This window comes from Triturus cristatus, chromosome 4_2 (genome assembly GCF_964204655.1).
Source record: "Triturus cristatus chromosome 4_2, aTriCri1.1, whole genome shotgun sequence".
Lineage (NCBI taxonomy): Eukaryota > Metazoa > Chordata > Amphibia > Caudata > Salamandridae > Triturus > Triturus cristatus.
Window position 1 is genome coordinate 437,396,498 of NC_140586.1, and position 21,288 is coordinate 437,417,785.

The window sequence follows — 21,288 nt, forward strand, 5'->3', positions numbered from 1 at the left end:
ACAAAATAATGTAATTGAAAAAAGGGGGAAAGCTCTAAAAATGCATTAACACACCAGCCAATTTTACAAAATTGTTACTGCGAGGAGGGTACGGGGCCCTGTAGGTAAGGGGCCTTAAGCAGAGAACTTCCCGAGAGGTACTTCTGACCCCGCCAGTTTGCAGAGGCTAGGGCCAATGTCCTGGGGTCTTTTCGCTCCACTTAATGGACATCAGTTATTCAGAGACTCCAAAGATGAGCTGAGAAAACACCCTGAGTGGTGGTTTCCAATTTGTCTTCCCGACTACCATGTGATATCGGCTCCTCACAGGGTGACCGTATGAAGGAAGCCGAAACTGTGCGACGCAGTCATATGTGAATTGGCAGGATTGCATTAATAAAGCAGCCGAATCAGGTGCTTCCCTACACAGTGGAATACAAATCTAAAAACAACGCACAATTCTAGTAATGGTTTTGACTATTATTTGGAATCAAATGCAAAAACATTTGAATTTTTCGTCAAATTCTTATGTTGAATGCCAATGAATGGATAATAAATAAGGTAAATAACTGACAACATGATGGGTCATAAACTCGATATAACGTAGTTTGCAAGCCTACGCGGCCATTATTGATCGAAGCGTTTGGTGCATAGTTCAACACAGCAGCAGTTACACTCATCTTAAAGTATTTATATTCAACTCAAATTCTTGCCTGTCAAAAATGCGCCCACATATTTTTAATCATAGGAAACAGTTCATCTCCTTGGAAACTATTGGCAAACCACAAAACCTCACAATTTAGCGAAACTGGTGACAATTCTCTGACTTAATGTAACCCACTATGAAAGCAATGCAGCAAGAAACAAACTCACAAAGCTTGTGTTATTTTAATTCCAGAAGTGCTCTTTGATCTGGTTCATGTTATCAACAAGCATTGGCAATGCCAATAAGTCTAACAAAACTGAAAGTGATTCTTTAGCCCCTGGCGAGTTTAGGCATTCAATACCTCATCATACACGAACTCTGTCACTCATCCTTACACTCATGCTTCCATTCAATGAGTCGCCGCTTTATTATTGCAGCTGCTCATTATCAACAATAAAGCAAACACACACAAAATAAATATGATGAACTGGAAATAGCGATCGATATAAAGTTTATGAACTGAACTTAGATCATAAAATTTCGTCATACAAGAATACACGTTAAAATCATATTACATTAAAAGTACGGTATGATAAAATCTCAAACAGCCATACCAAAGATAAAAAGCCAGTTTACATTACCAGCAAAACATGTTTTGAAAAAGATCGGAGCATAATGAAGGCCCCTGCCGTTAGGCGATTTATGACAACAATGCGACAGGCGACACAGAGTAGTGTTGAGTCACAGGCCATTCTTGTAGTAATAATATAGAAACTACAATTCCATTTTAAGTGACCATGCATTTGCGGCTAACCAAAATCACCCCTCCCACATTACTGTCAGACCTAACTTTAGATTAAAAAAGTCCACAGGGCCATAAAGTATTTAGCCATGCCAAAAATCACTGAACTACTTGTGTCCGTGCTCAATATTCTGTATGCCTCTAAATACCACCCAGTGCCCACAATCCTGCAGAGGGGAGCAATCCAGTTTGCCTGGAGGTTGAAATAGCATGGACATGAATAAATTGTGTGCCACTGTTTGAGCCCCCTTGACATGAATGGACACAGGTCATCGGCTACTACTTCCTTTTCTTGCCACTCACTTGTAAAAGCTTTAATGGGTAAAGTTTTGTATCTAAATTGAAGGTCCAGTTTTCTAGCTAGGGCATGGACTATTTCATTGATAGTCGGCTCATAAAGCGCGCAGGGTTTTCTGCCAATAAAGGCTAATAGCATTTTTGTTTACACCTTGTCACAAATTCAATGGCTACAAACTCCCAATAGCTTCCTTTGATACTAACCAGGGATCATGCACAATGTCTCGGAAAAAGACCAGTATGTTTTTAACCCCGATTTCTGAAGGAGTACCTTAATGGCTCTGAACCAGAGGATTTTTTCAGCACATTGGGATACCATAACTTCTCTTAAACCCACCAATAAGGTTTAAGAGCTGGAGTGGACCACAGCCGATGCTAGAAGGTAAGGAGTCTGTATTCGATTTTATGGAAGATCCTTCTTTGAGTCAGTCCAGATAAACAGGGATGAAGGAGTACTCAAAGGAAGGTTAAGTAAGGATCTTAAAATCCTATCCTTTCATGTAGCTAGGTTGTGCGTATTCGTACAACCCCACAATTCAGCCCCATACATTACCGACCACATAGCCTTCATGTTATAGATCTCAAGGGCTGGGGTCCCTTCTAGAAGTTATCCCTCAATGAATCGTAGCTATATTTGTTGTCTGCTAGATGAAGAACGCATGTGCCTTTTCAAGATGCAGTGCCTAGCTCAAATTTGGTAAGTCTTATGCCTAGATAGTCAAAATCGGCCACCAGATCTATAGGGGGTCTCACCCACTAGCATATGTCTCTTGCAGCAAGTCATCTTTCGATTAGAGAAAAACATGCGCTTAGTCTTGGAAATGTTAAGCTCCAGGCCCTGCTCAACACAGAAGGAATTGAAAGTGTTTAGTAGCTGCAGAACATCTTGTGATGACTTAGAAATGAACAGTGTGTCATCTGCGACGAGGGGAGCAGGCACCCTCCTTGCCCCAAGTTTTGGCGCTGCACACCCATCCCTGTTCAAGTACTCTATCACCCCATTAATGTATAAAGTGAACAGGGTGGGGCAAGAACGCACCTCTGCCTGACCCCTCAATTGACCTAAATGGGTTTTGTCACCTGGCCATCCTCCCCCCAACTTACTTGGTGAAAATTATCAGCATGCAGTCTCGTCAGGATGTTTAAAAGGGGAACGGGATGCCCATTGCATTCAAAACCCTCCAAAGATTACCCGTGGGGACAGAATCAAAGGCTGTGTGTAGATCAACAATTGCAACAAAGAGTTTGCCCCTGTTAATTATTACATCTTTGCAGTAAATGCAAGTAAAATGGAAGACCTGAACGATATTACCGACATTGGCTCTGAAGCCTGTCTGCTTATCAGACAGGACATCCTCTTCATTACTCCAGTCCTGAAGAAGTACCAGCCTGTTTGCAAAAGATCTTTTGTTAAGCATCAATCAAGCTTATAGGTCTATAATTTCCCGGGTTAGACCGAGCCCTTTTCTTGTAAAGTGGAATAATCTCCATGAAGTGGAAATATCCATGCCAGAGAGGATGGTATTTTCGTACCTCTTTACAAGGGTGAGGAGGAGCAAAGACTGCTAGAAACATGATGGACTTTCCATGCATGAAGTTGTAGGCTGCCCTGCTGCTGCGACAGAGGGAGCATGGTTGAAGGTCAAATGCTCATGCTCAGTCATTCCGGGTACCACACTCTCCTTGCCCAGTCCGGAGTCACTAAGGTAACATGGGCCCAGCCGTCCCTCATCTTCAGAATTCGAGGCACAAGAGGTTGAGATGGAAAGGCATACAAGAGTTCTGAGCTCTACCCTAAGTGCAATATGGCTTCAAGAGCGAGACAGCATAGACACTCCAGTGCACGAAAATGATGACATTGCTCGTTCTCAGTGCTGGCAAAAAGCTCAAGCAAGTGCTCTCCCCATGGTTGGAAAGACCACCTCATGGTGTGTCATTCATGATCCATCAGGTGTTCATCGGTTAGTCCACTGTGGCATTCAAAGACCAAGCCAGGTACTGAACGACCACAGAAATGCCCTGATGGTTCAACCAACTCCAGATTCATAGAGCCTCCTGGAACAGGACCCTATCCTGTTTGTTGCAGCACCACATGGTGGTGTTTTTCGTGAGAACCTGAACCACCTTCTCTTTAATGATCGACAGGAAGGCCTTTAATGGCCCAAACTCCAACAGATTGATATAAAGCTGGGCCTGCACCAGAGGCCACTGTTCTCTGAACTCCACCTCTTTCAGGTGATCTCGCCAACCCAGCAGTGATGTATCCTTCACCACTGTTAGCTCTGTGTTGGGTAAGAAGAGGGTCTGCTGCTGGCCCAATTGTACTCAAGTAGCCACCACTGAAGGCCTTTTGCAGTCTCCACTGAAACATGATCAAATCTAACTGGCTCCTTAACTGCCAAGTCCAGTAAGGCTTCAGATCCTACTGCAGAGCTTGTATGTGCCATCTGGCATAGTCCGGGAGCAGGAGGCCAAGAAATCTCAGGGCTACTCTCACGAAGACCCAGGACGAAGTCTGAAACATCAGGATCATAGTTCAAATGTCCTGGACTTGCTGAACCGGAGGGAAGACTCGAAACTGTACAGTATCCAGAACGGCTGCAATGAATAGGAGACTTCACTTGGAAAATAGGTGCGACTTTGGCACATTGATCAAGTACCCCAAAGAGGTGTAGAGATTCGCTGTCATCTGAAGTAGTAGTGAACGACTGACTGCAGTGAGTGTCTCTTCAACATCCAGTCGTCAAAGTATGAAAAGATTAGTATGCACGACCTTCAATGGTGTACAGCAACCACCGCCATTGCTTTCATGAACACAAGGGGAACTGGTGAGACCAAAGGAAAGCACAGAAAACTGAAAACGCTCTTCGCCTACCTTGAACCACAGGTAACACCTGTGAGACTGCAGAACGGGAATATAAAAATTAAAAATAGGCATCCTTCAGGTGCAGCACTATCATCCAGTTGCCCGGATCCAAGGGAAATAAAACCTCGGCCAATGTGAACATTCCTGAATTTGTCCTGTTTCAGAAAGAAGTTGAGAAAGTGAAGATCTAAAATTGGAGGAAGGCCTCAGTTTTCCTTCGTCACCAGGAATAGTAAGGATAAAATCCACTTCCTATTGCAGATACTGGAACCCTCTCCATGGCTCCGTCATCTAAAAGAGTGTAGTCTTATTGCTGCAGAACGGACAAATAGTCCACAAAAGTAGCTCAGATGTGGATGGAATATGTGTCGGGTAGACCAGGAATGGCAGGGTGTACCCTTGCTGAAATATTTGAGCACCCATTTATTGGATGTAATGCTCTGTCACCCATGGAGGAAATAACTTCTCCTGTCTCCAACAGGGTGGCCATATGCCACTGTGGGCAAACGAAAGCACCTGGGAAGCTGAAGCAGAGTGAGCAGGGGACTGGGGAGTATGCTGCCCCTGAGGTCATGAACGTTGACAGCCAGATCCTCGACCCGACCTCAAGAAAAGAACTTTGGGGGGTCTGTTGCTAGCTTGAAGGGGCTTGGCGCTGTCTTTGAGCCAAACCCCTTTCGAAGCGTCAAAAGGCAAAATTGCTAGGGCTACTGCCACACAGACACAGACAGACGGAGTGCACTCTGGCCCAACTTTTTTTGTAGCACTCCAGTGCTGAAACTGCTTTGTTTGCAAACAGGTAGGTGCTGTCAAACGGTATATCCATTAATGACGCTTAGACATCACCCGGAATAAACAAGAAACTCAATCCTGCATGATGCTGAAGCATCACGCTGGTACCGACTGCCCTGGCTAAATAGTCAGAAGTATCCAACCAATAGTGGATGAAATTTTGCTGCGTGTTAGCCATCCTGGATGATCTGCGCTAGGTTAGAACGAAATTTAACATGGACTGCGTGCAAGATTTAGCTTACCATGTCCCACAGTGCATGTGAGTATTGTCCAAGGAGGCAGCTGGCATTGACTGAACCAAGGGCCAGACTAGCTGAGGTGAACATTTGTTCCCCAAATGCCTCTGTATGTTTCAACTCCCTATAAGAAGGAGCTGTAGGCAATTAGTTTTGGTTCAACCTACCGGTAGAGTCCTGGACCACTAGGCTCGCAGAAGTGGGACACTGTGTGAGGAAAGCAGAGTCACATGGGGTAGATCTTCGGTGTCTAGCCACTTGACTATTTATCGGCAACAAGAACAAGGTTTGACCCAAAATGCCTATTATGTGCATCAGTCCGAGGCTCATTGAAAGGAAGGAGTGGTTCTGTGTAGGCCTGGCCAGAAGGTAGAACCTCAGTTAGTAAGTTAGTTTAAACCTTAATAAATCTAAGCTGTAAGTCATGAACTTCAGCAGCAGGCCGGTTGACTACAGCTAAGGGGTTGATTCTTTCGTTGATGGGCAGGGGGAGGAGGGGATGCAAAACAATCTAAGGAGAAGTATCCAATCCATTGGCCTCTTGTAGGTCCATGAGAAGATAGTTGCTATAACAGTATTGGAATGAGCCATTCCATCAAAGCCATTTTCATCACCCAGACCATGTTGCCTATGTTCTGAATCTGAGCCCAAAAGGATTTGGAGTGCTTGAGGTAGGCTCCAGAGAAGTGGTAATATACCAGAATGAAGGTAGACCATCTGTGTCAGATAGAATGAGACTTCGGTCAAGCTCACGGCAGATTCATCTTGGAGTTAGACAAAAATATTGGATGCGCCTCTGACATTAGCGGCATCACAGCCAGCAATGGCATGGCAGGATCAGTATGAGTTGTGGTATCTGGTTCGAAGTCACAATGGGAGCTGGTCCCAGAGTGGGGACAGACCCCACAAAAGGGGTCAAAAGACTCACATGACATCAAGGACAGATCCACTGACAGTAATGCGATTGGAGGCCTCCTCAGATCAGTAGGGCCTGAAGTCGTTGTAGAGGGAGCTGGCAGGGTACCCAAGATATGCAAATGGCACTGAAAGACCTATACATGCAGTGGTGTCGACGATAGACCCAGAAACACTTTTGAATCTGTCCCAGTTGAGGAATCTGTTCCTAGGTAGGAAATCGGGACCAAGACTGAGAGGTACCTTAACGTACACACAACTTCTCTGAGGAAGAGAGGCAGGACAGAGAAGAACCCACCTTCATCTTCATGGACTTCGACATACTTGAGGACTCCGAATGAGAAGAGGATCTTTCACAGGAACTACTTCCAGAATGGGAATGAGTGTTCTTGACTTTGACTGGGAGTGGGTTGTACATGCCTTTCTTTGGTGTTCAGTAACATAGAGCGTCTGCCTCTGCTGCCTTGAAAACTTTACATTGGCTTCCGATCCACAAAAGAATTTTGTTTAAACTATTGTTAACAACTTTCCAAGCATTTCGCCGTTTGGGTCTGGTATATCTTTCTACAAGATTCAAACCATACATTACAACAAGGACACTTAGATCTAGCTCTGCAAATTTACTCACAGTGTCTGGTTTCAAATTGTCAACTAAAGGAGGGAAATCAGCAACGGTTTTGGGTGCAAAGGCGTGGAATAGTCTGCCAAAGGAACTTAGAGCGATGGAACAGGAAGAGCCGTTTAGAAGGGCCCTAAAGACTTGGATCTTTGGAATATCAGATGTCTGCTCCTCGGCCCTGATTTAGCTTTTACACTGTTATAGCTGACCTCAGTTATCGGCAGCGCCAGGAGACTCCGTTAGGAGTGACAGTTGCGCTATATAAGCTACACTTTATTTCATTTCATAGAACATCGCTTTGCACTCAAAGATCACCTTGGGATTCATCTGGTCACTGTCCTCGAAGGCCTTGGAGTTGTGTGATGCTCCTGGACACCAAAGACATACCTGTTGGGAATCTGTCACATATATCTATTTGTGACAGTTGCTATAAGGCTTAAAAGGGGACATGTCCCCTACACATGGGAAAAATAATTTTGTCACAAAAGTTTCTTCAGAGACAAGGTAAAATTTGAGCTTATGCTCTGGATCCACGCCCGAAGGAGCATAAAGAAAGGAACTGACATCCGTGCTCAAGGATGGTGTGTATATGCAATTCCAATGTCACTTCAAGGGCGAAGAAGACACTGAGCCTCACGGTGCCACCAGCAGGTTCACATAAGCAATACTGAGAAAAAACCCGGATCAAGTCTGGAGCATGAGGGTAATCACAAGGCGAGGAACCTGCAGATAGAAGTATCCCTTAAAAATAGTGTTTATAAATGCATTTAAATTATTTGATACACATTCAATTTGATGAGCTAATGAGCTGTAAAATTGTATTTTATTATTTTCGGAATAATAAACAGTTTATATCTCGATTTTACATACAAAAATAATAAAAGTTATCACATGTTCTTATATTTTACCATATGGAGCTATCTACTTCAGCGGTGATGTCTCCACTAGGAGGTATAAAGCTACTAGTAATAACTTTACTCTCCTAAATTATGTTGCAGAAGGATTCATCGCCTCATTTGAGGGATGAAGACGTTAAAGTCTACACTTAGATGTAAATCACATTCTGAAATGGTGAACAGCAAAAGAGTGGAGAGTTACCTCTAGGCAAGTAGAAATAAATGTGTATCTTTACATTTGTGAATCAGGCCCTTTTGTTGTATCTTTTATAAAAAATATATTTTATACTTCATGCATCCCAAGGGGAACTAGAACATGCCCTTTCTGAAAGGAAGTTTTGCTTCTTCAAATTTTGTAATATTAAGAGGCGCACTTCCTATTCCAAATGAAGATGAAATGTTAAGTAATTCTTTGGTGATGTGAAATTAAAAAGAACCTCACTGTGCATAAATAACTCTAATTGTTACCTCACCACCGACCTCTTTGCCAACCCCTATTTAAGGGAGATTTTTTTTCCTCCGATGCACAAGTTTGCTATAAAAGCGCACTCCCGATAACAACTTAGTCCGTGTTCTACACTGGCAGGAGCAGCTGCACAAAAGAGACCTCGAATGAAATAATAAGTGTGCGAACGAACCTCTTCAACAGTGGTTTACACCCTCGGTTATTGAGAGCACTGCGCTCTGAAAACAACTGGTTTGGTGAGTGGCCATTTGAAATTGGAACTTTTCCTGTTCACTTAGTCATTGTCGCCTATATCAAATTCAAGCTGATTCACAAATTCGCCCAAACTAGTTTGAGATGAAAATTTGCGGTCGCTTGGGGTCAGATTCCCTTCAGCCAGAAGGACCGCCAAAGATGGACAGACAGACTTCTAGCTGTCGGGAACCTGCTACATGTGCTGCCATCGGGAAGAGGTACCCCAACCCCTCTAACTCCCAAGCCTAACCATAGCTCTGCGCGTCAACACGAGAACAGTAATTAGGTGTATCTACAGTATCCAATAAGGAGAAAATAGTTTCTAGAGTAATGCACCACCTATAAATTACTTAAAAACACCCACTCCCTACTTTCCCGGACCCATTTCTTTATTTATGTTTTTTAGACCAAAGCATTCTTAGCGGCGTGGCTTGAAAGAGTTCCGCAAACACAAACAACGCAGACCTTGGATTACACCTTATTGATATATACACCATCAGCCCAATAACATTATGTAAACCCTGCGAACATGCAGGGAACTCTTGCGAGCACTAACCATGCATCGTTCTAGATCGCCCCCAGCTGAGAACTTACTGGATCTGGCCCAGAGCAGGTTGTATTCGGAGACGGGGTAACTGTCATGTTCCAGGGCCGGTCTCGGGTCGGGAAGCGCGCCCTTCGAATGCCGGCGGAAGATTCGATTTGCGAACCCTTCCAGTTTCTGACGAGCAGACGGAGCCCCCGCGCCCTGTACACCTACAAATTCACTGTAGGTGGTCATCGGTGAACAATTGCTTTTTTTTTTTCAAACCGTGCCAAAGAGGAAGGTACGTTCTAAAACAAGCTTGAGCAATGCGATTGCAAATGTCGAACTTCCTGTTTGTCACATGAGCAAAACCACGACGGCAGTTTCCTTTATTACCATGTTACTTGAACGCCTGTAGATTTTTTTTGTTTTCTCCTGAATAAATGTAATAACCATTAATTTTAGCGTTTTGTCATTGATTGCAATAATCAGGAGTACGGATGGGATGATGTGACGTCAGTCGCTCTACAAAATATATTCGAAGCAAAAGTAAGAAAATTACACCGTAAAATATAAATAAACAACGGACCTCTTAATTTTCACTGTTATTGGGTATCTTTTCCCCTGATGCTGTATGCGACAAAGACTCCTGTGTTTTTCTGCTTTCTCAGAGCCCCTGGAAAATTTCAGTGATACGTAGCCCGCGTTAATATCAGGAACGAGCTGCCCTTTATTCTGATATTACTTGCAAGCAGGGCTGTAAGTGGGCCGGGTCCTGCCGGTGCTGTGCCAAGACGGGTCGCTATCGGGCTCTCCATTTTTACCCCCGGGGGTGAAAAAAACCCCAAAAAACTCTGAAACCGTACAACTGCCTTTGATGTAACTTCAAAGGGACTCGTTTTTCATTTTCATAAAGCGCAAACTTGGAGCGTTTTACATGACCACCAATTACATTACACAAGGACATATTCTTTTTTTTTTTAATCGCAGGAGTGGGGCTCGAACCTGTTTTCTCAGCTCGAAGATCGGCTGCTCTTGCCTCATGCCACAACTTCGCCCACAAGAGCGAGTAGCATTTTTAATATTATATACAACAAAGTGATAGTTTTTGCTTATTTATTTTATAAAATTTACAACCATTGGCAAAGCCAATAGTCCTGGCTTGTTGTAGGTGTAATGTTACTTCTGTTATTTCTGGATGACAAAAGCAGCAAAGTACCAGTGGGGCAGCACACTATGCTAAACACAGATTTTTGGCTTGTGTTTTAAGCCACGCCCTTCATTACAGCGGCCACGCCCCTATGAGAGACCCCACCCCCAGTTTTTTCCTCCCACTTAAAGCCCTGCCTACATCACAAAATTATTCGGTCTGCGTTTCACATGGAGGTGGCCATTGTCTGGGTGGATGAGCAATCACCTGGTGTATGGCTAGAAGCGGGCAGCAGTATCAACCCCAAACATTGTATCCAGTACCAGGAGGCCACTGAGAACATCACAGCAGGAGCATCTTTCGGCAGACTTTACTAGGATATGGCAACAGATATTTACACATCTAGACAAAATGAACGTTAATGGCGAGAACTTGGGCTGAGCTGATCTAACCAACAAATGATGAAGCCGGTCAGAATATCCCCAATGAACATGAATGAGGTCGATCTACTGATACTGAAGTTGATGTACTCGGTTTTAATTTTATAGAGGGTGAAGCACACCCAGTTGGGCAGCAGAGCTCTTTACAGATGTTCAGCGGGAACGGCATATTCAAACAGCAGGATGTAATATAATAGCTGCATGATTCCAGCTAGTAAATAAACAGCAAGCCTGATAGAAAAGTATGATTTTACACACGGCAAACCTATTTTATCAGCGAGAATAATTTCTGAGACTGTAACATGAGGATATTACTTTTCTAAAAGACAAGCAGGAGGGGGTTTGTGAAGGAGAATAGAAGTCCAAGTTTTGGGAGTGTAACCCGAGAAAGCGTGTTTTCCATCTTTTGTCATTCTGAAAACGATGGGTTTTGAAACATAGTGTGTCAGCATTATTTAGAGACGGAGTGCCTCCTCAGAAATGTTGCTGTCCAGGTAGGTTAGCGTTTCAGCATTTAAGGATTTGTGTACTATGCAAGCCTGGGTGAAGAAAATTCTGGCTTCAAAAGAAAGACAATTCGGAGATGTTAGCACCTCCTCCCTTTACTTCCTCTACATCTCCTCTCTCACTACCTTACTTCTTTCTTGCTATGCCTTCTTCTCTCCCGCTACTCCTATCATTACACACACGTAACTGTCTCTTTGCACTTTTCTTTTTTTTTAACCCACCCCCTCTTCTTCTCTGTATACAGCTATCCACCTACCTCTGGCTCCACATCTCTATCACAAACCTATCTCCATCGCACCTTCGATCTCACAGTACCGCTGTAGCAACCTCGCCTCTTTCTGCCAGACTCTATCTGGCCTGCCTGTCAATACCACGTCTCATTTTACTCTACTCTTTATCTCACAATGCCATCTCTCACTCAGATCTCTCACTATCTCAAGTCTTCCTACCCATCCACCTTTAACTTTCGGTCTTTAAGTCTCTTTAAATCACCTCTTTGTCTACCTTACTTCTCTCACAAATCCCCCGGTGGTATACCCCATCACCTCCCTTTCTCCAAATGTCCTTCCTATCTCTAGCCCACTCTCACTCTCTAAAACCTTACCTATCCTTCGCCCACTCTCTTTCTCTACCTATCTCCTACTGTTTCTACCTTTTTGAATCTTTCTATCTGGCTACCTTACCTTTCTCTTTACCTTACGTCTCTCCCTGCATCACATATTTCTCTCCCTCACCTCTATCCCCCTTTTATGCACACGTAGAATGTGGGAGTGGAGAGGGGCAGGGAGAGGGACAAGACAAGGGAAGAAAAATGATGGCGAAAATGATCAAATTTTACCCGTTTAAATGGCTAAAATACCCGAAGCAGTGCTTTTATTTTCACTATTTCAGCAAGAACACCAGTAGTGAAGCGATGGGATTATGAATTTATCACCTAAAGCAGAGGTCTTCAAACTTTTGGGTGCCGAGACCCCCTGTCAACATTTTCAGTTGTAAGGACCCCCTCCTGATATACATTTCTAAACCTGTAGGCAGGGCTTCTGGAATTACCAGGCAGGTGAGGACCAAATTACACGACAGGCTTGACTAAATTGTGTGGGAAGAACATTTAAATAATGTTATGTGATGCAGCGTTATTTTGGGATAGAATTGCTTCATTATTTTGAATTTTTTTGCACACAGTAACACTGAGGAAAGATTTCACCCCATCAGTACCAGTTTATAACCAAAATACAGCAATTAACATCAGAAAGATGTCTAGTCAACCTTTGTGATGGGCCTTCCACTCCGCAGGAATACGTGCTGCCACATTAGAAGCTCACCTGGCCCTGGCCGGGAGCAGCAGGGGTCTCTTAAAACCCTGGAGGTCTTGTGCAGAGTTAAGCAATTTACCCATGCCACTTTCCTCTCACCACTCCCTTCCATCCCTCTCTCCTCTCCTCTCCTCTCCAAATCCTGGATCCCTCTCTCACTTTGCAGGCCATTTTCTTTCACCCCTTCTTACAACTTCTAAACTCTCCCCATTCAATTTCTCACTTCACCCTTAATCACCCTTGCCATTCTGCCCTTTCACTGCCCTCATCTCTAACAGTTTCTCGCATTTATCTCATGGCCTCTCTGGCCCTGTCACCTCCCGTGCCCATCTGCACTTCTCATTCATCTCAAGTCTCTCCGTTCAAATTGTTGTCGATTTGTATCTTACACCTCTCCAGTCCCCCATTCATGTTTCACATCTATCCTTTGTTTTTTTCACACCTTCTTGAACCAATGTCCCTCTCCCCTGTTACCTCCGCACCAGTGCTTAATTTGAGCAGGTGGTTTCCGTTGCTCTACACTGGCACCTAATTGTGCACACTGGCAATATGACCGTCTGCCACATGCCACTTGATGGCTCTGTCTGTGTAATTTAGAGATGAGCAGAACAGCTGTTTATTAATTCAATATACTTTAAAAACGATAAACTCCTGACATCCATGCCATTCTTATAGCTTTGGGGGCTTGAAATAGTCACACTTGTACAGTGTTATGGTTGGTAGTTGCATAGGTATTGACATTGGCCGCACATGCAAGGCAATGGGTGGGTGGTTAAAGTTGCAGTGGCCTACTGGTGAGGTTCCTGGCACATGTTTAATTACAAATTAATCACTGCTCAACACCCACCCCAGTACTCCCCTATCGCTGCTGTCCCTCACCAATGTCGCATCAAATTACTTTTTAGGTCACAGATCATCTCTCAGCTATCTTCTCTCACAGTTTGACAGTAGCCCTCCTCTGTGCCCTCAACTTTCACTCACACGCACTTCTTGCGTGTCCGCACTTCCCTTCGGCACTTCACATTTCTCCTCATCCCTGACCTCTTCAATCAAATTCCCTCACTCCCTTGCTGTCCTTTCTCATCCTCTCATCTCTTCTCACCGAGCACACAGGTTGGACCCGTATGCTCCTCTTGGCCTGTGCCACTCTACTTATTGTTCCCTAATTCAGGAAGGCACGAATTGTCTGTCTTGCTGTTTTGGTGCAGGCCACACAGTTATGGAACGTCCACCCTCCTTTGCTTCGCTCCACCAAGACTCTATTATCCTTTAGGAAGATATACAAACCTGGCTCTATGCTCTGTAGGTCACCCAATTTGGCTGGTTCTCCTTCCCCTTCTGTATGTTTCTCATTTGCCTTCAGGCAGCAGATGGCTATTAGCCCCAGGACACCTTTTGATAATAGCAGCACGCTACAAATGTAAATAATAATAGTAGTAGGCAGAAGCATAGGAGCGACTAGACCCAAACTTCGCGAGGGGGCCTACACTCCCAGGCAGGGCTGTCCATAGCACTGGCCACACACGGCACAGCAGTCTTTTTTGGTGCCCCATCCCCGTTTCCTCCTTCTCCATAAATTCCCTCACTACCACTCACCAACAAAGCACCTCATCTCTCTGTAGCACCTTTCTGACAAACATTTTTTTTTTTATAGTGCTACTCCGTTTACTCGCAGTTCTGTGATCTGCATAGTACATGTTCTTTGTAGCAGGCACATTAACCCTCTGCACTCTGCGGATGAGAAGTGTGCCCATGTGAGTGCACGGTGAGTGATGCAACAGTGTGAGAGTAGGGAAAGAGGAGTGACTGCAGGGGGAGTGAGGGGACCATGATTGTGGGTGCGGATGGATGTAAGTGCAGAGTGGGACGAATGAATGCATGGTTAATGATGGGCTTGTTTGAGCAAGTTGCAAATTGAGCAGTGAGGGGACAGGTGAATGAGGTGTCACATGAGTGCAGATGAGTGGTGTGACTGCAGGCTGAGGTACAGGGTGAACAACGCAAGTGCATTGTGATTTCAGAGTGATCACTGTGAGTGCAGTGTGAGAGGGTGAATGATGTGAGTGCATGGTGATCAGTGTGAGTGCATTGTGATCGCTGTGAGTGCAGGGTGAACGTGAAAGTGAAGTGTGAGAATGAGAAGTGAGTTCTCTGAATGCAGGGTGCATTCCCAAACACTTGAAGTAACTCAGCATATTATTGACGGCAGCGTAGGGCTTAAGATGTAAGTTAAACTATTGCTATTATGACATTAATCAGGGATTGCTGATTCTGCAACACACTTCCAGTCCTATGGTTAGGGTTGCCTGCTCATTATTTTGATGTCCCAGACGGTACAAAAATAAGCAGTCACCTAAAGCTGTATATTTCAGCACTCATCTGTGCGTACTTGGAACAGCAAATATAAATAGAAAGCACTTTTAATTGTGTTCTAGGGCTGCCTCAATGATCCATGGCTGATAATTAAAGGGAACAAAGACAGAAAAGTCACATTACGAATGAATGCATATGATTTTATTTACAATCCCATTTAGTGTCAAGAGGAGGTCTTTGCAGGCTCTTTAAACATCAAATGGCTGGTATTTTTCTTCTTGCAACCCTACTTTATATATATTTTCATGAAACGCATTCTCACACTACTGCAGTAACTGTAAAATGTAAGGCAAAGGCAGAGTTGGGGCCCAGGGGGTACTAGAACTAGAAAAAAAAACTAAGCCTCAGTAACCACTTTTCAAAAGGTATGTAAATCTGCAAATGGTCCTTAACGACCTGTGATAAACTCAGGAGATAAGAATGCAGACAGCCCAGCGGAGCCCACAGCAGCTCGAGCTGAGACACACTACGGGGGAGGAGGGGGACTGAATCCCTTGTTGTGCCTGGGCAGAAGTGTGACCGGGAATGCGCGACCCCCTTTCCATCACTTCACGGCCCCCCTGGGGGTCGCGCCCCACACTTTGAAGACCCCTGACCTAAAGCTACAATTTCCAGTACTATGTACTTCTGCCTTATTTTAATATTATGGACTAGACCACTGTGTATCTAACAAGTCATCCTTACAGTGTCTTTACTACGATAGGAAGAACAAGCTGATTAGACATTGAAATCCATGTCAAATGTTGTTAGAAGTCAAAGAAAATCTAGATCAAAGTATACAGTGAAACAGTGTCGGCTCGCATTGGTAATGCTGTAAGGCGATGAGGTGGGGCGAGGTGGGGGGGGGTAGCGGAGTGTGACATACCACGGCAAAGGTGAAAGTAAATAAGTAAAAACACTTACCTTGCGCTCGCCGCATTGCCAATGATGCGGCGCGCGCAAGGTAAGTGGTTTAATTTATTTATTTATTTTCGCCTTTGCCGTCGTATGTCTAACTCCACTACTCCGACCCCACCCCGCCCACCTAACTGCGTTACCACTGCAAAGAAATATATTCAATAATACGTTTTAAGCATTCTTTTGGTACTATTTGGCTGGTGAGCAACAGCAGCTTGAGCTTTCATCTGCTTTGCATTCCCAAGTTTCTGAAAATGTTAACAAGTATGCTAATATTGTTCAGCATCACGAGTGATAGGAGCTAAAAATGGCTAGTAAATTAACAGTTGTCCAAAGAGAGGGCCTCAAAATATGTGTTGGCAAGGGCCTCAAATATCTTAAAATGTCACTGGCAGAATGAAGTTATGACTACACTATTCAAGAGACTATTCAACACCCTACACTATTCTACATTACATTCCACTACAAGTCAAAAACAGATTACATGCCTAGTTTGCAAACTGTTGAGTAGGAAGGTAGGACGGACACAGAAAGAGACGAACATACCCTGCTCCCTCATCAAAATTCCTTCCACCAAGGCAAAATGCAACTACAGTTGTAGGTGCTGCATGTCATCTGCCTATTGATGAGCCATAATTAAGGTTTTCCAATCACCTGAAAAGGACTATAATAAAAATAATCAATAGGTCTTTGTTGGTGCGAGACCTTTGGCTTTGCCAATGTTTGTTTTGTTCCATGACTTAGTTTGTAAAATACTGTTGGGGGATGCTAGTAAAAATAAATAAAAATAAATAAAATAAACGCAAAAATATGTTTCGTCCGAAAAAGCACACAGTGATCGTAGCCTCTGATATTAAGGCAACTACTTTGTGTGTGGAAATACTTGCGAATAAGCAGAATGCAGCCACTCATAGTGCACTTAGACCAGAGGTCTTCAAACTTTTGGGTGCCGAGACCCCCCTGTCAACATTTTCAGTTGTAAGGACCCCCTCCTGATATACATTTCTAAACCTGTAGGCAGGGCTTCTGGAATTACCAGGCAGGTGAGGACCAAATTACACGACAGGCTTGACTAAATTGTGTGGGAAGAACATTTAAATAATGTTATGTGATGCAGCGTTATTTTGGGATAGAATTGCTTCATTATTTTGAATTTTTTTGCACACAGTAACACTGAGGAAAGATTTCACCCCATCAGTACCAGTTTATAACCAAAATACAGCAATTAACATCAGAAAGATGTCTAGTCAACCTTTGTGATGGGCCTTCCACTCTGCAGGAATACGTGCTGCCACATTAGAAGCTCACCTGGCCCTGGCCGGGAGCAGCAGGGGTCTCTTAAAACCCTGGAGGTCTTGTGCAGAGTTAAGCAATTTACCCATGCCACTTTGCTCTCACCACTCCCTTCCATCCCTCTCTCCTCTCCTCTCCTCTCCAAATCCTGGATCCCTCTCTCACTTTGCAGGCCATTTTCTTTCACCCCTTCTTACAACTTCTAAACTCTCCCCATTCAATTTCTCACTTCACCCTTAATCACCCTTGCCATTCTGCCCTTTCACTGCCCTCATCTCTAACAGTTTCTCGCATTTATCTCATGGCCTCTCTGGCCCTGTCACCTCCCGTGCCCATCTGCACTTCTCATTCATCTCAAGTCTCTCCGTTCAAATTGTTGTCGATTTGTATCTTACACCTCTCCAGTCCCCCATTCATGTTTCACATCTATCCTTTGTTTTTTTCACACCTTCTTGAACCAATGTCCCTCTCCCCTGTTACCTCCGCACCAGTGCTTAATTTGAGCAGGTGGTTTCCGTTGCTCTACACTGGCACCTAATTGTGCACACTGGCAATATGACCGTCTGCCACATGCCACTTGATGGCTCTGTCTGTGTAATTTAGAGATGAGCAGAACAGCTGTTTATTAATTCAATATACTTTAAAAACGATAAACTCCTGACATCCATGCCATTCTTATAGCTTTGGGGGCTTGAAATAGTCACACTTGTACAGTGTTATGGTTGGTAGTTGCATAGGTATTGACATTGGCCGCACATGCAAGGCAATGGGTGGGTGGTTAAAGTTGCAGTGGCCTACTGGTGAGGTTCCTGGCACATGTTTAATTACAAATTAATCACTGCTCAACACCCACCCCAGTACTCCCCTATCGCTGCTGTCCCTCACCAATGTCGCATCAAATTACTTTTTAGGTCACAGATCATCTCTCAGCTATCTTCTCTCACAGTTTGACAGTAGCCCTCCTCTGTGCCCTCAACTTTCACTCACACGCACTTCTTGCGTGTCCGCACTTCCCTTCGGCACTTCACATTTCTCCTCATCCCTGACCTCTTCAATCAAATTCCCTCACTCCCTTGCTGTCCTTTCTCATCCTCTCATCTCTTCTCACCGAGCACACAGGTTGGACCCGTATGCTCCTCTTGGCCTGTGCCACTCTACTTATTGTTCCCTAATTCAGGAAGGCACGAATTGTCTGTCTTGCTGTTTTGGTGCAGGCCACACAGTTATGGAACGTCCACCCTCCTTTGCTTCGCTCCACCAAGACTCTATTATCCTTTAGGAAGATATACAAACCTGGCTCTATGCTCTGTAGGTCACCCAATTTGGCTGGTTCTCCTTCCCCTTCTGTATGTTTCTCATTTGCCTTCAGGCAGCAGATGGCTATTAGCCCCAGGACACCTTTTGATAATAGCAGCACGCTACAAGTGTAAATAATAATAGTAGTAGGCAGAAGCATAGGAGCGACTAGACCCAAACTTCGCGAGGGGGCCTACACTCCCAGGCAGGGCTGTCCATAGCACTGGCCACACACGGCACAGCAGTCTTTTTTGGTGCCCCATCCCCGTTTCCTCCTTCTCCATAAATTCCCTCACTACCACTCACCAACAAAGCACCTCATCTCTCTGTAGCACCTTTCTGACAAACATTTTTTTTTTTATAGTGCTACTCCGTTTACTCGCAGTTCTGTGATCTGCATAGTACATGTTCTTTGTAGCAGGCACATTAACCCTCTGCACTCTGCGGATGAGAAGTGTGCCCATGTGAGTGCACGGTGAGTGATGCAACAGTGTGAGAGTAGGGAAAGAGGAGTGACTGCAGGGGGAGTGAGGGGACCATGATTTTGGGTGCGGATGGATGTAAGTGCAGAGTGGGACGAATGAATGCATGGTTAATGATGGGCTTGTTTGAGCAAGTTGCAAATTGAGCAGTGAGGGGACAGGTGAATGAGGTGTCACATGAGTGCAGATGAGTGGTGTGACTGCAGGCTGAGGTACAGGGTGAACAACGCAAGTGCATTGTGATTTCAGAGTGATCACTGTGAGTGCAGTGTGAGAGGGTGAATGATGTGAGTGCATGGTGATCAGTGTGAGTGCATTGTGATCGCTGTGAGTGCAGGGTGAACGTGAAAGTGAAGTGTGAGAATGAGAAGTGAGTTCTCTGAATGCAGGGTGCATTCCCAAACACTTGAAGTAACTCAGCATATTATTGACGGCAGCGTAGGGCTTAAGATGCAAGTTAAACTATTGCTATTATGACATTAATCAGGGATTGCTGATTCTGCAACACACTTCCAGTCCTATGGTTAGGGTTGCCTGCTCATTATTTTGATGTCCCAGACGGTACAAAAATAAGCAGTCACCTAAAGCTGTATATTTCAGCACTCATCTGTGCGTACTTGGAACAGCAAATATAAATAGAAAGCACTTTTAATTGTGTTCTAGGGCTGCCTCAATGATCCATGGCTGATAATTAAAGGGAACAAAGACAGAAAAGTCACATTACGAATGAATGCATATGATTTTATTTACAATCCCATTTAGTGTCAAGAGGAGGTCTTTGCAGGCTCTTTAAACATCAAATGGCTGGTATTTTTCTTCTTGCAACCCTACTTTATATATATTTTCATGAAACGCATTCTCACACTACTGCAGTAACTGTAAAATGTAAGGCAAAGGCAGAGTTGGGGCCCAGGGGGTACTAGAACTAGAAAAAAAAACTAAGCCTCAGTAACCACTTTTCAAAAGGTATGTAAATCTGCAAATGGTCCTTAACGACCTGTGATAAACTCAGGAGATAAGAATGCAGACAGCCCAGCGGAGCCCACAGCAGCTCGAGCTGAGACACACTACGGGGGAGGAGGGGGACTGAATCCCTTGTTGTGCCTGGGCAGAAGTGTGACCGGGAATGCGCGACCCCCATTCCATCACTTCACGGCCCCCCTGGGGGTCGCGCCCCACACTTTGAAGACCCCTGACTTAGACTATGGCTTAAGTGGGATAACCAAATGCCTCATGCTATTATCTGTACTACGCAGAATAAAAACGTAAAAACACCACAAGAGACCAATGGATATAAAGGGCTGGCATAAATGATCCTTAAAAGTATATTATATTTCAATTTAAGTAATATCAAAAGTTCTTTGCTAACACCAGACCTAAAAACGTCCCATACCCTGTGAATAAACGTGTGTGCCGGTGTGCATTGGTCATATGAGGTGTGATGCAGTCGGTAGTGCTTTTAAACTACACAACACTTCACTCATCAAAATTCCAAACACTAGACCGCAGTCATAACAAGCAAGGTTTGTTTAACTTTCATAGCTGCATCTTTGTACCCATAAGACATTGGATGTCATTTAAGGTTCACTAGGGGTTGTAGCTTCTACCCCAAGCATGTCACTTGTGACCCCAGAGATCCAATGGCAGTGCTAGGAACTGAAAAAACAAACACATTGTTGTTCTTATTGAGCACACAGCTACCCACAGCGAGCTTTCAGGCGCTGACAGAACAAGGCGAGGACTTTCACTGCTCAGATGAAAAGAGAGTTTTCAGCTTCTCCCTAAAACGAAGTACGTTTCGGTCTGATCTATGAGGGATGGGAAGAGAGTTCCAGAGTTTAGAGACCAGGTAGCCAGGTATAAAGAACGGCTCCTGCCTCTTGATCTCCTAATTCTAAGAATGGTCAGTAGGAATAGGTCATTAGATCTCAGCTCTCTGGGGGCACTGTATGGAGAGATGAGATGTTGAGGGATGTGCGGGCCAGGGTAATGCTTTATCCTGTGGGTGAAACATAGAGCCTTAAATTCTATACTTTTATTTATAGGTAACCAATGAAGCTGTGCAAATGCCAGATGTGCTGATCGCATTTTGGGCAGGCCCAACAGTGCTCTGGCTGCAGCATTCTGAGCAACCTGCTGCTTTCTGATGACATATGAGGGGCTGCACATGCAGAGTGACTTGCCGTAGTCAAGACGGGAGAGTATCTGGACTTGTATCACCATCCTCCTGTATCACCATCCTTCGATATTCAATGGGTAGCTA

The 21,288-nt window shown here is 44.4% G+C and overlaps 1 protein-coding gene across 2 annotated transcripts in view; it reads right to left on the bottom strand.

The window, feature by feature from the left end:
- Window positions 1-21,288, bottom strand: part of PRKACB (protein kinase cAMP-activated catalytic subunit beta) — a 215,188-nt gene that overhangs the window by 141,397 nt on the left and 52,503 nt on the right. The window contains exon 1 of one of the 2 annotated variants that reach the window (XM_085601937.1): window positions 9,343-9,617. The exons of the other annotated variant lie outside the window; for it this stretch is intronic. Coding sequence (XP_085458063.1) covers window positions 9,343-9,529 — 187 coding nt within the window. The 5' untranslated portion in view covers window positions 9,530-9,617. Of the gene's footprint in view, window positions 1-9,342; window positions 9,618-21,288 lie in introns of those variants that run through there. 2 annotated transcript variants of the gene reach the window in all.